This window comes from Chanos chanos, chromosome 8, assembly GCF_902362185.1.
Source record: "Chanos chanos chromosome 8, fChaCha1.1, whole genome shotgun sequence".
In the NCBI taxonomy this organism is placed as follows: domain Eukaryota; kingdom Metazoa; phylum Chordata; class Actinopteri; order Gonorynchiformes; family Chanidae; genus Chanos; species Chanos chanos.
The window spans coordinates 6226188-6244927 of record NC_044502.1 but is presented as its reverse complement, the minus strand read 5'-3'; the positions used below and the strand labels follow the sequence as shown (position 1 = coordinate 6244927).

Below are 18740 nucleotides of genomic sequence, written 5' to 3'. Positions count from 1 at the left end.
TATTCATTGCATATTCCAGTGCAACTTTGTTCAATGTAAAACACTATTACAAGTAACAATATTTAACAAGTGTGAACATATTTACAGAACTTCTGAAGTACGAAACTTACAAAACTTTATTTCAAATTAAAAAAAAAAACGTAGCACTATTTGCAAAAATTACATTCAGATGACGAGTGCCATTAACAACAACAACAAAAAATCAGTATAGAAAAAAAAAGTATTAAAAAAATAATTTATGGCTTAAAAATTATTATCAAACATACATGTATATTTATACATACACACAAATCCAAACAAACACTGGCACAAGTATTTTGTTAGTGGAACAGTTGGTTACAGTCAGCAATGTTTCTTTATCGGTCAGATTTTCTGGTGTAGGGAAGCACTGAGGGAGAGCCTGTTGAGAAAATAAAGGGACAGAGAAGGAGAGCTATAGTACAGTCCAGTCCAGTCATCACACCATATGAACATATTCAGTTTTCTTAAACCCTATCCCAACACCATTTGACCTCCTACACGAACACACACACACACACACACACACACACGCACACACGCACACGCACACACACACGCACACACGCACGCACACGCACGCAACTTTTCTTCATCCTACTTATCCACATCTGAGAAGAGCTTACACAGCGACCGATTACACAAGGTGTACAGCTACACACAAACTTTATTTGTTTTTCCATTTTCAAAATAGTACCATTTTCAGGGGCCCCTCACTCACTCACTCACTCACCTAAAGGCCGCATGTAGCTAGGCGACAAACAGCTCAAATAGAGCCAGGTCCTATTCTCAAGCAACCACTTCTGCCGATAGCCCATCATGTCAGGTAGACTCTGCCTCCTGTTGTCCAGTGGGACTGCAGGTCGTTAAGGGGTATTGGGAACACACACGAGTAAAAGTCCCGTTTTCTTTCATTCTACCCACCACTAGTGGCTTTTTTTGTGGAGACTTGTGGGATGTTCCAAGCTGTCTTGTGTAATCAGTCACGTTCATTGTTGACTTTTCACCAACGTTTCCTAACTAGTGACCCTTTATAAAAAAAAAAAAAAAACACCAGGGTGAGGTTTTACAGCCCGGGCGTCTCCTTGCTGTTGGAGTCGGTGCGTGATTACACAGACCACCGAAGCGTTTGGGTTTTCCAGGGTTGCCAACCTGACATTTAGGTTTTTACTGACAGAACTTCCTGATTTTGGCCATATTTATTACTGAACTCTTGGATTTTTTTTTTTTCCTCTTTTCCCGTCACCCATGACACAGCATGTGACATAAATATTAAGCTAATGCCACATAGGTTTGCCTTTCCCCTCGTTTAACTGATTTGTTATCATAATTCAATTTGTATCTGTGTCTTTTTTGATTTTTCATTTCTGGCTGACACGCTGACCTACTTATGTTCTTACTAATCAATATAAATGAATGGAACTAGACAGTTGTGTGTATGTGTGTGTATATGTGTGCGCGCGCGCGCACGCGTGCGTGTGTGTGTGTGTGTGTATGTGTGGGGGTGTGTGGGGGGGTGCCTGCTGGTGGACATAAAATAGTGGTATTCACACTGCTCATGTGCCCATTTTAAGAATAATCAATTTCTAGGTTTTATGCTGCTACATAATAATTTTATGGGCAGTAAAACTTTATTTTATAATTATAAGACTCAAGTTTAGTACTTTTTTTGAACAGCCTGTAAATTGTACGGACAGCTGCAACCCTGGTGCTTACCCTCACACCAACTGTAAGAGAGGATTTGTGCTCAGTGACGTCCAGTGGAATTCTCAGATGCCTCTTTTTTTAGCGTTTCAATGTGACACCCAAACTGTTCAACCACCAGGGGTCAGTGTAGTGCATCCCCAAACCGATTTTTAACTCGGTGTGTAACACGTGCTATGGTAGGTGCCCGTTCTTTCCCTTCTCAAAAGCTTCCACTCACCTGGCCTGACTCCCCCGAGACGCTGCTGTATGGTCTCCAGGTGCTGTATGTACTCTGTGAGGGACCGCTCCTGGTCCTGGGACGGGGTGAGAGTGCGCTCCGCGGAGCTCAGGACCGTATTGGAGAACACCCTGAAAACCACAAATCGAAATCAGACAATAACCACAAATCGAAACGAGACAATAAACACAAAACCCTTCCGAGTCCTCTCAAACAGGCTTCGTGGATTTTTTGGATTTTGGCAGTTGTGTCTGAATGAGAGAAAAAGAGAGAGAACAGTCGATTTATTTTTTTTACCGGTTGTGCAATCTGAAGGGAGATTTGACGGGTGGAACCAGGGATGAGACCACACCCTGTTGAGAGAGGGCGTGGTCACGGGTCGGCGGGGAGTTCAGTAGAGATGCGGGACGTTGTTGTCTCAGAACCTCTGTCCTCACGCTGTGGCCTGTAGTCATGGAGACGACATCCACGTATGAGGTCACGTGTGCACGCACAGAGATGCACACTGACACAAACTTCATGTTAACACTGTAACGGCCTGACTCACCTGTACTGTGTCCAGATCCGTGTCCGTTCACCGTAGCCAATCCGGTTGAAGTCTTTCTGATGGCTCTCTGCCACTTTCTGGTGAGGAACTTCAGTCTGAGGAGAGAGAGAGAGAGAGAGAGAGAGAGAGAGACATGGCATCATATTAACAACAATATCTCTTAGCAATATTAACAATATGCAAAATTAGCAACGTTCTTATAACATTCATTACGAATACTGTCACTCGCACAAATACGCAAACATACTGAATGAAAAATGCATTACATTGTGAATATATGTTTCACAATACAAAATCTTCTATGCATATGGATCCACAGTCTGGAATCTGGATGCGTGTTTTGACCTACCTTAAGATGGCGATGACCACTCTGACTCCGGTGCGGAAGCGGTTGAGCGGTCTTGTGGTCTGCGTCGCGTTGCGGGACGGCTGCGCGCCCATACGGGCGATGAGGGCGAGCGTGGCCTGTTCGCAGTCCTGGAAACCTCCCAGCAGCAGCAGCAAGTAACGCTTCTGATAGACCAGAGATTTCCTGTAGCTTTCCGCTCGCAGGTACTTCTCGTACAGACGCTGCATCTGTAAATCACAGGGACGAGTTTACGCCTAAATCGCTTTTCATTCAAACATTCACTTTTCTAGAGGGAAGAACCTGCAGATCATTATCTGAAGTGTTTCTATGTGACCCTCAGTGTAGAAATTACAGTCAGCGGTCAAAACAGAAATGTATTGACTAGTAAAGTATATGAGGTTACAAAAAAAAAAAAAAATTCAAAAAGAGAAAAGCTTATGATGTCATGTGAAACTACATTATCCCAGCTCATCCAGAACCCCTTGAATAGAAAGTAAACAGGTGAACAAAAAAAAAAAAAGACCAAAAAACCCTCAGCCACACTCTTATAACCTGCTTTTAAACAAACTGAATATGAACTGGTCCTACTTCCCTCATTCTCTTCAAAAACGCCCTTGGGATCAGGGAACCCACAATATAATACACTGAAAAAAGCAGGAAGGTCTGTGCTGTGTCTCACCTTGCTGGCGGAGAGGTCAGGAAAGGGTCGGTTCTCGTTGCCCGCCGTGACCTTTGACAGCTCGGCCTCTGCCTTGCGCAGGGCAGCCTGGAGGGCCGACTTCTCTCTCTGCCACGCCAGTCTCTCAGATACCACGGCCGAGTCCGACGCTGCGGACTTCACCTGGATCACGCACAGAAATGAGGATTACTGCTCTCTCCTGGACTGGATACTCCGCCACTCAGCTAACTGACTAGGGTCACTAATCTCAGCATCACACCACGCACAAATTATATTCAAACAGCATCTAAACCACATGCAGACAAACTACTCTGCTGTTCGATTCAAACACACACACACAGACACAGACACACAAACCTTTAAATGAAACCTTTTAGCTGCATCTTATGTAAGATGTCAGTTTGTTGTAAATTAACCATACATTTATCTGTTACCTGTTTCTGGTTCTGTAGGTCTCGCTCCAGACAGGAGACGGTGTGTTTGAGAGTCACTCTTTCTTCACTCAGGACGGAAAGACGCTCTGACAACTCCGAGTTTTCATGCAAGAGTCGCTCCACCAGCGAGGTGGAAGAATCCTGTAACACACATATACATGGCTTAGGTCAAAAACATGCCATCTTAACCTGGGTAATGGACTACTGATTGATTTCTCGAGTTAGGAGAAACTGTACAATGTCGCAGTGGACTACAGCAAAGCGACCACTCCATCAGTGACTAATGAACTGTATGACACGTTAAAATTTTCATTCACCGTCACGTACTGTCTGTGCAGAACTGGGCCCGGACTATGTCCTCTCTAAGTACAGCTGGGTGTGTGTGTGTGCGTGTTTTGCGTGTGTGGTGTTGTTACCTGTTTGTTTGTTGTGTCTGCGGAGGTCTGTAAGCCTCTCTGCAGGCGGTCGGAGGTCATTTGCTTTTCTTGCTCCTCTAGATCAGCCAGAGTTTGCTGCAGCTGCCGCAAACGCTGCTGGTCCCTCTGCCGCAACAGCTCCAGCTCCATCTACACACACACACACACACACACACACACACACACACACACACACAGAGAGAGAGACATGTCAGTAAGAGGAGTTTGTCTTGTCTTACACCCACAATTATTGTCTGTCTGTCCATCAACTTCAAAAAGGTTCATGAACATCTCACCAGTTTCTCGTTGGCGCGTTCGTGCCGGCGTTCCCGGTCGGCCTGGTCCTGCTTCTCCTGCCTCGTCTCCCTGTCCCTCTGCTCCTCCCTATGTCTCTCCTTCTCCCTCACCGCCTGCATCCTCTCTCTCAGGCCGTCCAGCTCCACCTGCAGCTGCTCCGCTCTCCGCCGCTCCGCCTCCAGATCGCGGCCCACCTCCGTCTTCTGGGCCCGCAGCCCGTCCAGAGCGCTGCGGAGGCGCTGCACCTCCTCCTGGTCCTTCTGGGCCTCCTCCTCCAGCCTGCGCCGGCCCTGCAGGGCTTGTTTTCGCAGGCGTTCGTTCGCCTCCGCCAGCTCCTCGCCCTGCCGTCTCTCCTGGTCCAGCTGTGCGCGCAGCTCCTGGATGAACTTTCTGTCGTGCGCGCTCGCCGCCTCCTGCCGCCGGGCCTCCTCCTCCAGGCGGCGGGCGTGATCCTGGGACTGACGGGCCAGCGCGTCTGAAAGCCCGGCGCAGCGGCCGCGCTCCTCTTCCAGGAGGCGCTGGGCTTCCTGGGTGCGTTCGCGCTCGCGGGTGACGAGCGCTTCGCAGCGAGACTGCTCGATCTGGAGCTCTGCGCGCAGGTTGCTGATGGTAACGCGCTCCTGGTCCAGGGAGGTGCTGAGCTGGCTGATTCGAGAGGCCTGCTCGTCCACAGACGCATGCAAAGACTGTAAGGAAGGCAGGAAAAGGGTTATGGTTGAACAGGAGCAGTAAGCCAACAGTCAGTGGTTAGTCTACAGCTTCATAATGTTGTAACTGACAATGAATGGTCAAGCAGTCAAATTACACACAGGCCATCTTAAGTGAAGATTTATACGTGGGCACAAGTCTTGCCCGTTTTCGAAGTCTTACCTCCTGTGTGTCTTTATGCTGTTCCAGGGTCAGTGTGCTGCTGAGTCGCTCCTGGTGGAGCTCCTCCTGTAACTCCAGCACTCGGGCCTGCTCTCTCTCCACAGCCTCCTCACACGCGTGACGCTCCGCCTCCTCACTCTCCAGCTTCAGCCTGGACACACACACACACAGTTCAGTATGAAACATTTTTTATATGGATCAACCCATCACAAAATTAGTGTTGCTTTTTTTTGGTAAACAATTGTGTAAACAATTTCTGCAACCATAATTCAACACTCTCCTCAAAATGAGCAGAGACAGGAAGACAGTCAGAGAGAGAGAGAGAGACAGACAGAGAGAGAGACAGAGAGAGAGACAGACAGAGAGAGAGAGCGAGAGAGAGAGACAGAGAACACACTGTGTGTTGTACCTCAGTTGATGAATCTGACTCTGTAACTCCTGCTGACTCTTGCAGGCTGAGTGCAGTTGGACACTGGTCTCCTCTAGCTCCGCCCTCAGCTCTGAAATGACCTTCTGCTCCGCCTCCAGCTGCTTGAGTAGTCCAGCGGATCGAGTCTGCTCTGCCTGCAGGGAGCTGCGTGCGCTCTCTGCCATCGTCTGCTCCTGATGCAGCTTTGACTCCAGTTCCTCGACTGCACAATTGAAAACAGAGTTAAAATTCACACAGAGAGGTCAACGTGACAGCAAAACCAAAACGGAGGATTGTGGCTGATCCCTCCCACCCAGCCCACAGACTGTTCGTAAGACTCCCCTTCAGGTCTATCGAGACCACAACCACACGAAACCAAAACAGCTTCTATCCCAAAGCGCTAGCCCTTCTCAACACCTCTCGAACTCTTGCACTGTTCAGTATTGCCTGCTCATGCCACATTACCACCTTCTGTACCTCTGTATCGATCACTGATACCACTGACCTACTTTGAATCCTATATATCATCTATCATTTATCTATTAATTACGCTACGCACTATCCTGGTGTTGTCTGTGGTATTGTATATCGCATATTGCAGATGGTACACTGCACTGTCTACTGTATTGTCTATAGCACATGTATTGCAGGTCCTGCATCGTGTATTGTATATTGGACGTCTTGTATCCACTGTTGTATTGCACATTGTATTGTATTTATTGTGTATTTGTTGTGTACCACACGGAGAACACTGAGTAAAATTCCTAGTACATGTAATGTACCACGGCAAATGAAGGAGACTCTGATTCTATGCAGGCAATTATAACGTCTGCTGATGGTGCAGTTAAGACACGGGATGCCGGGACTCGCCTTGTCTGTTTGCCTGGTGGCGTATTTGCGTGCCGTGTTCCTGAGCGTCGCACAGAGAGCTCTGCAGCCTCTGCAGCTGTTCTTGGCTTTGCAGAGTGCATGCATGCAACTGCGCATGCAGACTGCGCACCTCAGCCAACAGACTGGAGCGATCTGCACTCAACAGCTGCTCCAGAGACTTCCTCTGCTGCTCCTCCTGACAGAGGGAGAGAAGTTTTGTAGTTTTGCGGGGAAGAATGGTTGTGCAGAAAAATCTCTCTCTTTAATCGCATCAAGCACAGGCTGACCGATACCTGTTTCTGGAGCAGTTTCTCAAGCTGCTTCAGCAGGTAGGCGTGGTCTTGTGGGACGTTTGTTGCCATGACAGCTTGTAACTGGGAATGAAGCCACTCCCTCTCGCTGTCAAACACGCTACGCACCGCCAGCAACAGCTCCCGTCGCCAGTCCACATCCCCACCAGTCGTCTATACAATCACACACACACACAAGCAAATGAGAGTTTGACTCAGCAGCATGAACACCAAGTACATTTATTTAAGTGAAAATTGTAAACACATCATCACAACCATATTTTTTTTTTCCCACCAAACACTGCTGTTTTAGCATAGTTTCGTTCACTTTGTCAAATTTGGCAAGCAAATTTCCCTTCATTCACCTTGGGCTCTCGGTCAGCCATCCTACACAGTAACTCTCGGAGTGACAGGACTGTCTCCTGTAAGGCCCGCCTCTCTCTCTGCCATGAGGGGGGCGGGGCTGACTCGGGACGTGGGAGGGGCTGACCGGATGGCATGCGACGATGGGAGAGCGACAGGACCCTGCAGCTCTCCTGATACACCTTCTTAAGCATAGCCTAAGAGAACACACACACACACACACGCGCACACACACACACACACACACACACACACACACACACACACTTCAATATTTAAAAAAGCCTAAATACTGTTGCTTACTTACATGAACTAACCATGTAATGTGATCTGAGGATGTTTTCACTCTTAGACTCACACACAGTTAAAGGGTTGCGCATGTGAGGTTACCTGGAGCTCAGGTGAGAGGATCTCTTCGCTCTGACACATGCTGCCGGCGGCGCTGTCCGTGTTTTCGGCGGGAGCCATTCCACGGCAACGCAGGTACTCCACAAAATGAGCGTCCAAGCGTTCTGTGTTCTCCAGCTCAAGCTTCAGCTTGGCTCCTAACTCCGAGCTCACATCTACACACCCACACACACACACACACACACATATATATGCTTCATTCAACATCCAGTCCAAAGTAAAATCAGTCTACTTTTACAGCATCAAGCTTGCCTTGTGATTAACACTGAAATGCGGATTGGGAAAAGTGGTGTAGATAAAAGTCTTTAACCCAAAACATCACTCCAGATGTCCTCCCGTGTCAAATCCAACATGTTTTAGTGTCTCAAAACCATTTTATTTATTTAATTCGTGCATTCCTGTCGAGAAATACACCTTTAATATAACCCGTACGGGTGAAGGACATCGTAGTTAAAAGGCGACGGGTAAAACAGGGACTCACTGCTGCCGTAGCCGTCGCTGGCCCATTCCGGCACAGACGCGGGAGAGGTGGAGCAGGGCGGCGACAGCGACGGAGTCACATCCAAATTCTCCAGCTCTTGGACCTGAAGGAAAATACCAATCAAAGCAATGGACCTCACTTTTCATTTCTACACTGAAAAAAAGTGAATACAGCAATACCGTCCTATTACTGTCAAAATTATGCACAAAAACAACAGCAACTGAACTGTATTTATAAACGAGGCTGTTTGCAACCCCCGCACTGCGACGTTTCTTTCCCGACTTCCAGTCACTATCAACGGCACCATCGCTAACCGACTTACACGTGCACGATGTGCACATACGCACCCAGATGGACGGAGGGGAAAAAAAAATGAAAATGCATGACCGTATGTCGTTGCTGCAGGCTCGCTCACCTTATCAGCGTCCAACGAGTCGAGGAGGGACAGGTTCTCCGAAACGGAGAGGGAGCACGGAGAGGGGGAGCGGGTGCCGGGAGCGTCCGGCCGGCGCCCGGTGGGCGGGGGGAGGAGGACGACGGGGCGGCGGGCGGCGTTTCGGCTCAGTTCTGACTCCCCCTCCATGAGAGAGGCTTTGGAGCGGAGCTCCAGGCTGGCGTCGTGAAGGCCGCTCAGCCCCGACAGGTGCGAGGCGTGGAAGCCCGACGGCAGGTCCTGGCTGCAGTCCTCCAGACGTCGGAGGACCTCGGGGGACGAGAGCGAGGCCTCCCGGGACACGCCCTCCAAGAATCGCTCGTGTTTAGGCCCCGAGCGGGCGGGGTTTGTGGAGCCTCGGTGGCTGCAGCGCTGGCGGAGCTGGGCCAACTCCCTCTGCTGGAAGGCGAGCTCCTCTTCCTGTACCGCCACGTCCTCCTGAAGACGCCTCAGCTCAGCCTTCAAATGCTGGTTGTGAACCTCAAGGTCAGCTAGAGCACGGTCTTTAGTCTGAACACAAAAATCAGACACCAGGTAAGGTTAGCACCCTAGTTTCCTGATTTACCTTAAACTGAGTAATCTCGATTATGGTGCATTAAAAATTGAGATTTCATCTTACACATTCACTATTTAAAAAAAAAAAAAGCTCTTTAAAAGGACCTTCTGAAAAAAAGCCGATTATACTGAAACATTATTTTGTTGCATTTGTAAACTTGGGAAAGAAACACAGAGAAACACAAACCTGTCCTTCTTCCCTTAGCTTCTCTGCCCGTTCTGCGCTGGAGCTTAGCCCCTCCTTCACAGAGGCTAGCTCCTCCCTCAGGGCATTATGCTCCGCCCTCAGCTGAACCAGCTGTCCCTCTCTTTCTCTCAGGGCAGCATCTGCCTTGGCTAGAGTCTCCTCAGCACATGTCTGCACGGCACAAAAAAAACCAAAAACAAAAACACTTAGAATAATCACTGGTTTCGGGTACTTTAAAACAACGTGATTTTTAATTGGGTCACACCCAATGCAATCCGTGTATTTTTAGCTCAGGTCACGAAATCGTCGCTCACAAGAGAACGAAGCAGGGCTCTGCAACGGATCCGTTACACAGCCTCTAATTGAAAACACCGTGCAAATTCCACTGCTGGACAGATTTCAACGTTTCAACATGCCACAACTCTGTAACAAAGCACATAAAAACTCGATTCTGTCGTCGAAGCTCAGGCAAGAAAAAAAAGTAAGAAAGAGAGAAAAAAAAAATATACAAAAGTCTTTTAGGGACGCAGAAGTCTTCGGCATAAACTTCCTCTTTCTCTTCGTATACTTCCTCTATGAGTAATACTGGTGATCTGGCACTCTAGTGTAAGAACACTAAGCCTGTCTGCAGTCTGAATACAGCTGTTTCCACACCCTCAGACTCTTTCTTTTCGTCATCCGCTTTTTTTGGGGCGTCCTCTAGACTAGATACTCCACGAGGATGTCTGTTACCAATTACGCCGCAGCTAGGGAGCCAGGGCTCATTTCAAGCAACAGACCAAACTTGTAATTACGCGCTGAACAGATAATGACATGCGTATAACAAAGCTTTGGAAGGCAAAAAGAAAAAACAAAAAAAACATTCGTCGATTCCAACACAAACAGAATCGCAGTACTGCAGCGGTGAAAGGAGGCCCAGAGCAGCCACCAAAGTGATAAAACTTGCTCCAGAAATCACAAATCAAGGGAAAGGACATACTCATGCAAAGAGGCAGTTAAACTATTCAAGCAGCAAACTTTGACTTTTCTTCTTTTGTGAATAAATTAAAAAAAAAGTGTGAGCTTGGATCAGTGCTCCACTCACCAGAACTTCTTTCTGCGCCTCCTCATGTTTCGTCACCCTCTCCTCCAGTTGGACGTTTAGCTCCTGAATATATCGGTTCTTTGAGGTCACTTCCTGTTTCAGCCTCTCAATTTCCTCCTGAAGCTGGCCCTCTCGCCGCCTCAGAGCTTTCCGCTCCATGAACAGTTCCTTCTTCCCGGTCTCCAAGGTGGCAATGTCAGTTCTCCCCTTTTGGACCTCCTCCTCCAGCTCCGCGACGTTGAGTCTCAATGCTTCAATAGCCCTCTGACTCTCCTCTTCTTGCTGTTGGAGCTTTAACACCCGAACTTCGAGTTGTTTCTTTTCCTCCTGCAAGGAGAGTGCATCCTGAGCCTCCTCCTGCTGCCGTCGCACCTCCTCCTCCTCCAGCCTGAGCAGCTCTTGCTGCGCCTCCTCTCTCCTCTCCTCTGAGGTCTTCAAGCGAAGCTCCAGCTCTTGCAAGCTAGCCGCCCTCTTCTTCTCCAGATCTTCCAGCTCCTTCACACGGGCCTCCAGATGCTCCCCCTCTGACTTTTTCTCCTCCAGCTGTAACCTAAGCTCAGAGGCCTCCTGCTCCAGCATGGCCAGCTTCCCCCTCTCCTCACCCAAGCTACCACCCAGAGATTTCACTTGGTTTCCATACTCCTCCTCCTGGGAGACGAGCAGCCGCTGCAGCGCCTCCTTCTCCTCCGCCACCTGCTCCAGCTCGGCCTGAAGCTCCCGCAGACGGGTACGGGAGTTCATCAGAGTCTGGCTGGTCAGCTCCTGACACAGGCTCTCCTCCGGACCGCGGTGGGGATGAGGGGCGGACCAGGTGAAATCGGACAGCTCTGGGCTGCCGGCCTCGCTGCCCGTGACTGGGTCGCTGACCTCGTGGCGATTGGTTGGGTCCAGTTGGCTAAGCTCCTCCTGCAGCTTCTGGATGACCTCGTGGAGTTGCTCGACCTCCTCCTCTTTGGCCTGCCGCAGCCGCTCCTGGTCGCCACGGAGATGCTCCACTTGCAAACGCAGCTCCTCGATCTCTGCCTGCTTCTCTTCCACAATCTGAAAAACGATGGGTTTACATTACAAGTAAACTTTTTATGGCAACAACTTCCCCAAACATTCCAGCCCTCTGCTAAGCTATACAAACTTTCCACTGTCACTCAGTTCGAGATCACATGAAGTAACATAAAATAGGTAGACAAAGGGTTGGATGAGGGTAGCGAGTGTTTGACAAATGCCCTGTATTAAATACATATATAAAAACTTACACAGGTATCAAAACATAATTATAGCACAACAGTAGTACAAACATATAAGATGCTCAATTACACACTGTTGCTGAAATGTCCCTTGAATGTTAGTGAATCACACCATAAACAAAAATGTACATGTGACTAACAATAACCAGAGCACAATTGTACTGTTACTATGGAAATGCACTCACTCTGTTGTCCCTGCTGAGATCCACTTCCTGTTGCAGACTCTGAATCTGTTGGTTGAGATGGTCGATCTCCTGGTTCTTCTCCTCCAGCAGGGCAGCCGGGAGCTGCAGCATGGAGCTGTCTCTGTCCTCCTCCTGCTGCCTCCTCAGAGCGCACACCGTCTCCTAAAGAGCAAGACCAGCAGAAAAAGAACAGAGGATGAGAACATGTGTTTTAGCTCTTTTAACCCACAGTGCTCAGTTGAACCACATTGTTTCTCTTTACAAACTGGACACGTTTCAAATAGAGTATATGCTATGTGGCTCAACAGCACCCAATTACCATAAAGGAAATCCTTAGTTCTTTTCACGGACTTAGTACTTCAGTACATTTGACAGTCACCTGACAGTTTCAGATTTAAAATGTTTCACAGTTTTAGATAATTTTGTGTGTAGCTTCATCTAGTTGTATGATAATACGTAAGATGAAACTGAACTGATTCTAATGCCCACCCCCAGACAATTGCACTAGGATTGTGCCACAGGATTGGGCTGTCCCAGACAAATATTTCAGACAATTATTTTAGACAATTTCAGAAAGTTTTCTTATGTGTAGTTACCTCTAGTTGAACGATATGTTTCAAACCATTTCAGAGTTTTTTTGGGGGGGTCTTTACCTCTAGTTGTATGATCTGTTCCTGTAGTTGCTCCTCAGTGGCTCTGCTCTGTCTGGTGCTGAGCTCCAGCTGCAGAGTGAGCTGTCTCACCTCCTCCTCTCTCACCGTTAGCGCCTTCTGCTGCTCCTCCACCTGCTCCAGCAGAGTCTCCGCCTGCCAACGCGCATAATAACCGTACATTACTGACACACATCATACAACTATACAGTCTGGGAACACTCTTCAACGGAGCCTCTAGCAGTCTACACCGTCACAAAATAGAGGGTAAACTACATATGACGGATCCAGCTTAAAAGGCTGCCTCTAACTCACCCATGTTATTTAATCAAACTATCTACTGATGTGATTTTGTCTGGACCGTTTTCATCTCAAGGCATCAATGCATTTACACAAATTCGCCACTAGGTGTCAGATGCATTCTGCTGTTCTAATCAGTTCCTCATACAGTTCGCTAAAATATTTTACCTGTTTCATAAAACATGGAAAGGCAAGCTTGTTTCATACATTCATATTTACCAACTCACATGCAGACACACACACACACACACCTGTTGCTCCTTTGTCTGCAGGTCCTGTTGGAGCGTGTCCAGCTGCTCTCGGAGGTTGTGGTCGGCGGCCGCGTCGGGAAAACGGTGTCGTGTCTCGTCCAGTTTGGACTGCAGGGCAGAGATCTGCAGCTTATTGGAGTACAGCTGCTGCTGTAAGGCCTCTTTATCCTGACACACACGCACACGCACACGCACACAGACAACATGACTCAGCAACAAAAACAAAACTCTTTACATCCTACCATCCCCTTTACACTGCTCATTTTACATATTCATCATTTTCAGACACAGACATGTCCTTGCTACTACCACACACATATTAGATGTGCCAATTAGGTGTAATTCATACTAGGTGTGCCAATGTGTGGAAACAGGAAACATCTGAGGGAAACAGATGTAGAAGCTGAGGCAATGGTAAGCTCTACCCTGGGCTATAATTCGACTGGTGTGCCTACGGACAGAGCGGTGATTGGTCAAGACTTGAACGTCCTTATATAGGTGTATATATGCAGATTTACGTACTTCCATGAGGTCCTGTTGGAGCTTGTGAGCCCGCTGAAGGTCCTGCTCTAATTGGCTGACGGTCCTGCTGCTCTCCACGCTGTTCAGCAGAGCCTGCTCCAGTTCACGGATCCGGCCCGTCAGTTTGTCGATCTCCTCGTTTCGCTCGGCCACGTCCTGCTGGCACTGCTCTTTGGCCTGAAGCAGCGTGCTGTAGTCCTCCATTTTATCTTTGATAATCGCCTGAAGACTCTCCACCTGTGGGTAGAGACAGTGGACATCACTCTGGGTCTGATTCACAGGCAGGCTTCAGAAGCCATTCACAATGTGAACAGAGTAACATTTAAAAAAAAAAAAAAAAAAAAGACCAAAACACTATACAGCGGTGCATGTGGAAAGTCATACACATGTAGTGCGTAAAGTAATTTTAAAGTGAAATCGTTTAAACCTGATGGCGAATGAATGAAAAACATGATTTTAGTTCAAATAAGGCCACTGTACTGGACATGGCAACCAAGTGGTAACTCAAGATCACTTCAGACAAAATACTTTTCACGTGCATCACAAACAAATGTCGAGACTGACACAGGACAAGCGGCGAGATGTGGGTCACAGTGACATTAAAGCCATTCTCTCTGAGCAGCCAGGAACTATGTCACACACATGCAGCTACTTCACAGCACAGGGAACAGGACAGGAGAGAGAGAGAGAGAGCAGAGTTCCAAGAGCATGCACTGTTCTACCTAACGGGGTCTATGTTATTTCTACAGACAACCTCCTCCTCACATAGCTTATTTCCCAACTGGCTTTAAGATCTGCGTGGTCTTCCAAAGCTATCAAACATTTTTTTAAGTCCTGAAAAAGTACTACTGCATTACAGAAACAATACAATTTCAAGACGAACTCATGGAAAATTACAACAGACGGTCAAAACAGAGGATAGCCAAAGCCAGCAGAGAAATGCATATGTGAAGATTTTCACTCTTGGTTACCCACAGTATCCAACTGACACAAAACAGCCGGACCATCTGAGGCAGCGCTTCAGTATGGATGTACACTTTAGTGCTGGACTATATTATATATATATATATATATATATATATATATATATATAAAAAATATAGGCCATGCAAAGGCATGCAAAAGCAGTAACGAAACTAGCAGGTTGTTACTGTACGGAGATACCATACCTGGAGAACCAAGTCCTCAATCTACAACAATTGGTTAGGGGAAAATAAAAAGAAAAACACATAAATTCAAACACAAGCCAGAGGCAAGCCATTAAAAAAAAAAACACAACACAACAGGTAAAACCATTTCAAATGCTTGTACAGGTTTCTGCCTGAAACAATTCCACTAAAAACCATTACTCATGCAAACAAGGCCACGGGCACACTGTGGAGTGTAATACGTCATACCGTGCAAGGCAAAACTGGTATAATACTCGTGCATGTCACTGGTAATAGAGCGTGCCCTCTTACCCTTTGACCTTTGTTGTCTCCTCCGGCGTGACCTTTAAGGGGCAGCCTCAGCTGCGCCTCCAGGTTCTTTATCTCCTGTTGGAACTCGTCCCTCTCGTGCTCCCGTTCCTCCGCTTGCTCCTGTCCACCGAAAACAAACACGACAACATCTCTTTCTCTCTCTCTCTCTCTCCTCTTCTTTCATTCCTTCACCCTACACACAAAACTTGTTTTCCTTTTGAAACCAAGGAGGCTGGAGGGCTAAGGGTGATTCTGAGAGGCTGTCCCCCGTAACCAGACAGACAGTCAGGTTGGACGAAGCCACCTGCTTTTTGAAAGGCAGGAGGGCCAGACCCAGTGAGGTGGAGGGTGGGGCTGGAGAGAGGGAAAGAGCGACTCTATGCTCCATGAGAAAGCTGCGTCTTTCATAATTGTTTTAGCATATATCCATGTGCATGAACAGGAACAGTGCATTGATCAGCCCAAGTGTGAATGCAAGCGTATTTCTAGCATTATTATGCTTTAATTGTGTCGTAAGTCACATCTAACATTTGAGGCATTTCTGAAGTAAATGTGCAGGTGTTTACATACGTTCAGATTGAATCAGCAGCTTTTTGATTGTGTCTATAGGTGTATATTACTTTGAGTTCACAGTTATAAAGTTTTGCGAGGATCTGGCAGTGGTGTTCCAGCAATTTCTCATTCTAATACTTAAGTATGAGTGTGTGTGTGTGTGTACAAACTCACGTCTATGAATTGCCGATGGTGTTTGAGCTGTTTCTCCAAGGCGTCTATGTGTTGCTGCAGATCTTCCGTCTGCGCCCGATGTTGCTCCTCCTGCTCCTGAAAGCGCCCTTCCTGCTCCTCCAGGGTGAGCTCCAGGAGCCTCAGCCTGGAGGCCAGCCCCTCTTGGTCCTTCTCCGCCTGCCTCTGGACGTCCACTCTCTCCCGTCCCAGCCGCTCCGCCTCCTCCAACAGAGCTACACCCCCCCCCCAAAAAAAAATAAAATCAGGAGAAAAAAAAGTCAATGATGGACAGATTCATGTAAATAAATAAATAGATAAACAAATAAAGGGAATGTAAAAAGCACAAACGCGCACACACACGGAAAATCGGAATTCGGAAAAATCATCCAAATTTCAGCGGTGTAGAGGACACACGGACACACACACTTGAAAAGCTAAAAATGGAGATGAGGCTACATGCGAGCTTAAGATCCTTTGTGCAAACTTTGCACAAAATCAGTGAGAAATCACACAGGAGTATTATAAAAAGTTTATAAAAAAAAAAGCAAGCTTTGCAGCAATTGTGATGTAAAACAAACAAAGAAGTCCCTGCTCAATTAACGCAAAGTACGGGATATTTTCCCTGGAAAAACTACCGAACCATCAAAAACCAAACTGAGCTGGAAGTTTTAAAATCAAACTAAAAAGAACCCATCACTTTGAATAACCATGGTGTCAATCAACCAGAATTATGAACTAACAAAAAAAAAAAAAAAGAATTAAAACACAAAAAACACAAAGAGAGAGACGCTAATCTGGAGGAGACGTGGTTAGACCCCTGTGATTGTTGAATGAATCGAGGGCAACAAAAGAGGGTTTAAGCCGTGAGTTGTCCTCTGATTACAAATTCACTGCAATCTCAAACACTGGGCACAAACCTGTCTCTGCCTGTGTAGCAGTGCAGCCTACAGAGCAGGGAAAAGATTTCCAATCAAACATCACAACCCATTCAGACAACAGCACAAAGCCTCACATGGAACAATAAACAGTGGAAACCTAAAAATAATCAGAAAGCAACTCTACTGATAACCTAGAGTACTGACCAAGGAACTAAAGCAAAATAGCTACGTAATTACTAGTTCATTGAGGTTAATTACTAAAGTATATTTAGAGACCCTGATTACTACCAGTTACTTCCACGTGTAACCCCTTGACCTTTTTGACCAGTCTTGGTGCACCCTGGCCTGGCGCCCGAGGTCCACTCACCCTTCTCGGTGTCACCGAGGCCCGAGGAGAGAGCGTCTCTCTGACGGATCAGGAGAGCGTGCTCCTCACTCAGTTCATGGAGCTGGACTCGTGTTCTTTCCAGCTCCTCCACCAACCTCTGCTCCTGCGTCTCCTTCTGCTGCAGAGTTTCCTCCAGAGACGCCTTCTCCGCGACGTAGCCGTCCATCAACCCTGAGGAGAAAAAAAAACAACAAAAAACAAAAAAAAAAAAACAAGGGAACCATTAGACCAAGCCAGCAACAATCTATTCCATACTGGTACATAAACAGCAACTGAGCAATTCATAAGCAATACCGTTACACCTAAATGCAAACCACTGGAGAAACCAACCACTGCCACATTAAAATCCTGAAACAAATGAAACTGCTCAGAGATAAACCCAGAGCAGATCAGTCCAGAGGACTAACAGGACAGGGGGTGACACTCACCCTCGGCTTTGTGGAGCTCCAGCTGAAGCTGGCTCTTCTGACTGGCCTCCTGGTCCAGCTGCTCTAGAAGCTGAGAGTGCTGAAGCAGAAGCTGAGCTGCATCCTCTCTTCCCTGTCCAAACCTCTCCTGCAGTGCGGCCTGCATCCTGTGTGTCTGCTCCAACTACAGAGAGGGGGGGGGGTTATTGAAGAAAAAAACAAAACAAAAAAAACCCCACGAGAGAGAAACTGAAAGAGTGAGGTACTGCTGTCATGTTCTCAACTAAATACACACGCTGATGTAACACGGGTAGCGGGATTGGAGAGTTAGACTGAGAGAGTGACGCGTGATATTGACTGAAAGATCAAAGGCGAAAGGTAACAAGAGATCAAAAGGCTATTGGGAGATCAAAAAGGTTCCTATCAGGCACCTAAACCCGAGCCAAGAGGTCTGACGGAACGTAGGGTGTTAAACTGTACTATGGCTCAGGGTAAATAAATCCATGAGTGAAACGCTTCCTCCGAGTCGCCAAAGACGCCGCCCAACGGTTTCCTACCTGCTGCGTAGACTGGGAGACCAGCTCCAGTAACATGTCCACTGCAGAGCGTAGGCGCGTGCAGGCTCCCAGAACCAGCTCCTCTTTCTGGGGCTCCAGTTCTCCCTCTGGCCCCGAAAACAGGCTCTCACACAGCCTCTGGGAGAGCTCCAACCCCTCATCAGTCACCGAGGACCATAAGCTGCAGTCAGGACCACCGTCCACGACACCACCGTCTGCCTCTTCTGTAGAGACACACCCACAAACCACACTATGACCTCCTCTCATGAAGTAAATGGTTAAACGAGACGTTGAAAATTAAACAGGCTTAGCTGTCTGTTCATCGGCATTATGACAGTCAAACACACCTGTGTCCTGGGAATCGTGGCTGGTCTTCCCAGATTTGGTGGTGGGGGTCACGTCGCCAGGGCGACTGCACTGAACCTGATTGACACAAGCCCCGATCCTCTGGTTGATCAGTTCCTCCGTCGTCATGGTGTTCTTGAGCATCTCTAGAAGTGTCCTCTGAAGTCGGTCATGGGCGTCCTGCAGGTCTTGTCTGGAAAGGTAATTCATGGACAG

At 47.6% G+C, this 18740-nt stretch overlaps 1 protein-coding gene across 1 annotated transcript in view; it reads right to left on the bottom strand.

Moving 5' to 3' along the window:
- Positions 1–333: 333 nt before the first annotated feature.
- pcnt (pericentrin) overlaps positions 334–18740 on the bottom strand; it is a 37792-nt gene continuing 19385 nt past the window's right edge. Inside the window, exons 25-54 of the mRNA XM_030781827.1 lie at positions 18527–18717; positions 18180–18403; positions 17644–17806; positions 17195–17386; positions 15950–16182; positions 15224–15343; positions 13764–14000; positions 13242–13409; positions 12694–12846; positions 12041–12202; positions 10987–11655; positions 10615–10932; positions 9531–9701; positions 8771–9298; positions 8356–8458; positions 7857–8029; positions 7469–7663; positions 7107–7277; positions 6814–7009; positions 5944–6166; positions 5535–5685; positions 4664–5350; positions 4368–4517; positions 3934–4113; positions 3518–3673; positions 2839–3065; positions 2490–2584; positions 2240–2387; positions 1943–2073; positions 334–400 (exon numbers count right to left, since the gene is read on the bottom strand). Coding sequence (XP_030637687.1) covers positions 357–400; positions 1943–2073; positions 2240–2387; positions 2490–2584; positions 2839–3065; positions 3518–3673; positions 3934–4113; positions 4368–4517; positions 4664–5350; positions 5535–5685; positions 5944–6166; positions 6814–7009; positions 7107–7277; positions 7469–7663; positions 7857–8029; positions 8356–8458; positions 8771–9298; positions 9531–9701; positions 10615–10932; positions 10987–11655; positions 12041–12202; positions 12694–12846; positions 13242–13409; positions 13764–14000; positions 15224–15343; positions 15950–16182; positions 17195–17386; positions 17644–17806; positions 18180–18403; positions 18527–18717 — 6559 coding nt within the window. The 3' untranslated portion in view covers positions 334–356. The remainder of the gene's footprint in view (positions 401–1942; positions 2074–2239; positions 2388–2489; positions 2585–2838; positions 3066–3517; positions 3674–3933; positions 4114–4367; positions 4518–4663; positions 5351–5534; positions 5686–5943; positions 6167–6813; positions 7010–7106; positions 7278–7468; positions 7664–7856; positions 8030–8355; positions 8459–8770; positions 9299–9530; positions 9702–10614; positions 10933–10986; positions 11656–12040; positions 12203–12693; positions 12847–13241; positions 13410–13763; positions 14001–15223; positions 15344–15949; positions 16183–17194; positions 17387–17643; positions 17807–18179; positions 18404–18526; positions 18718–18740) is intronic.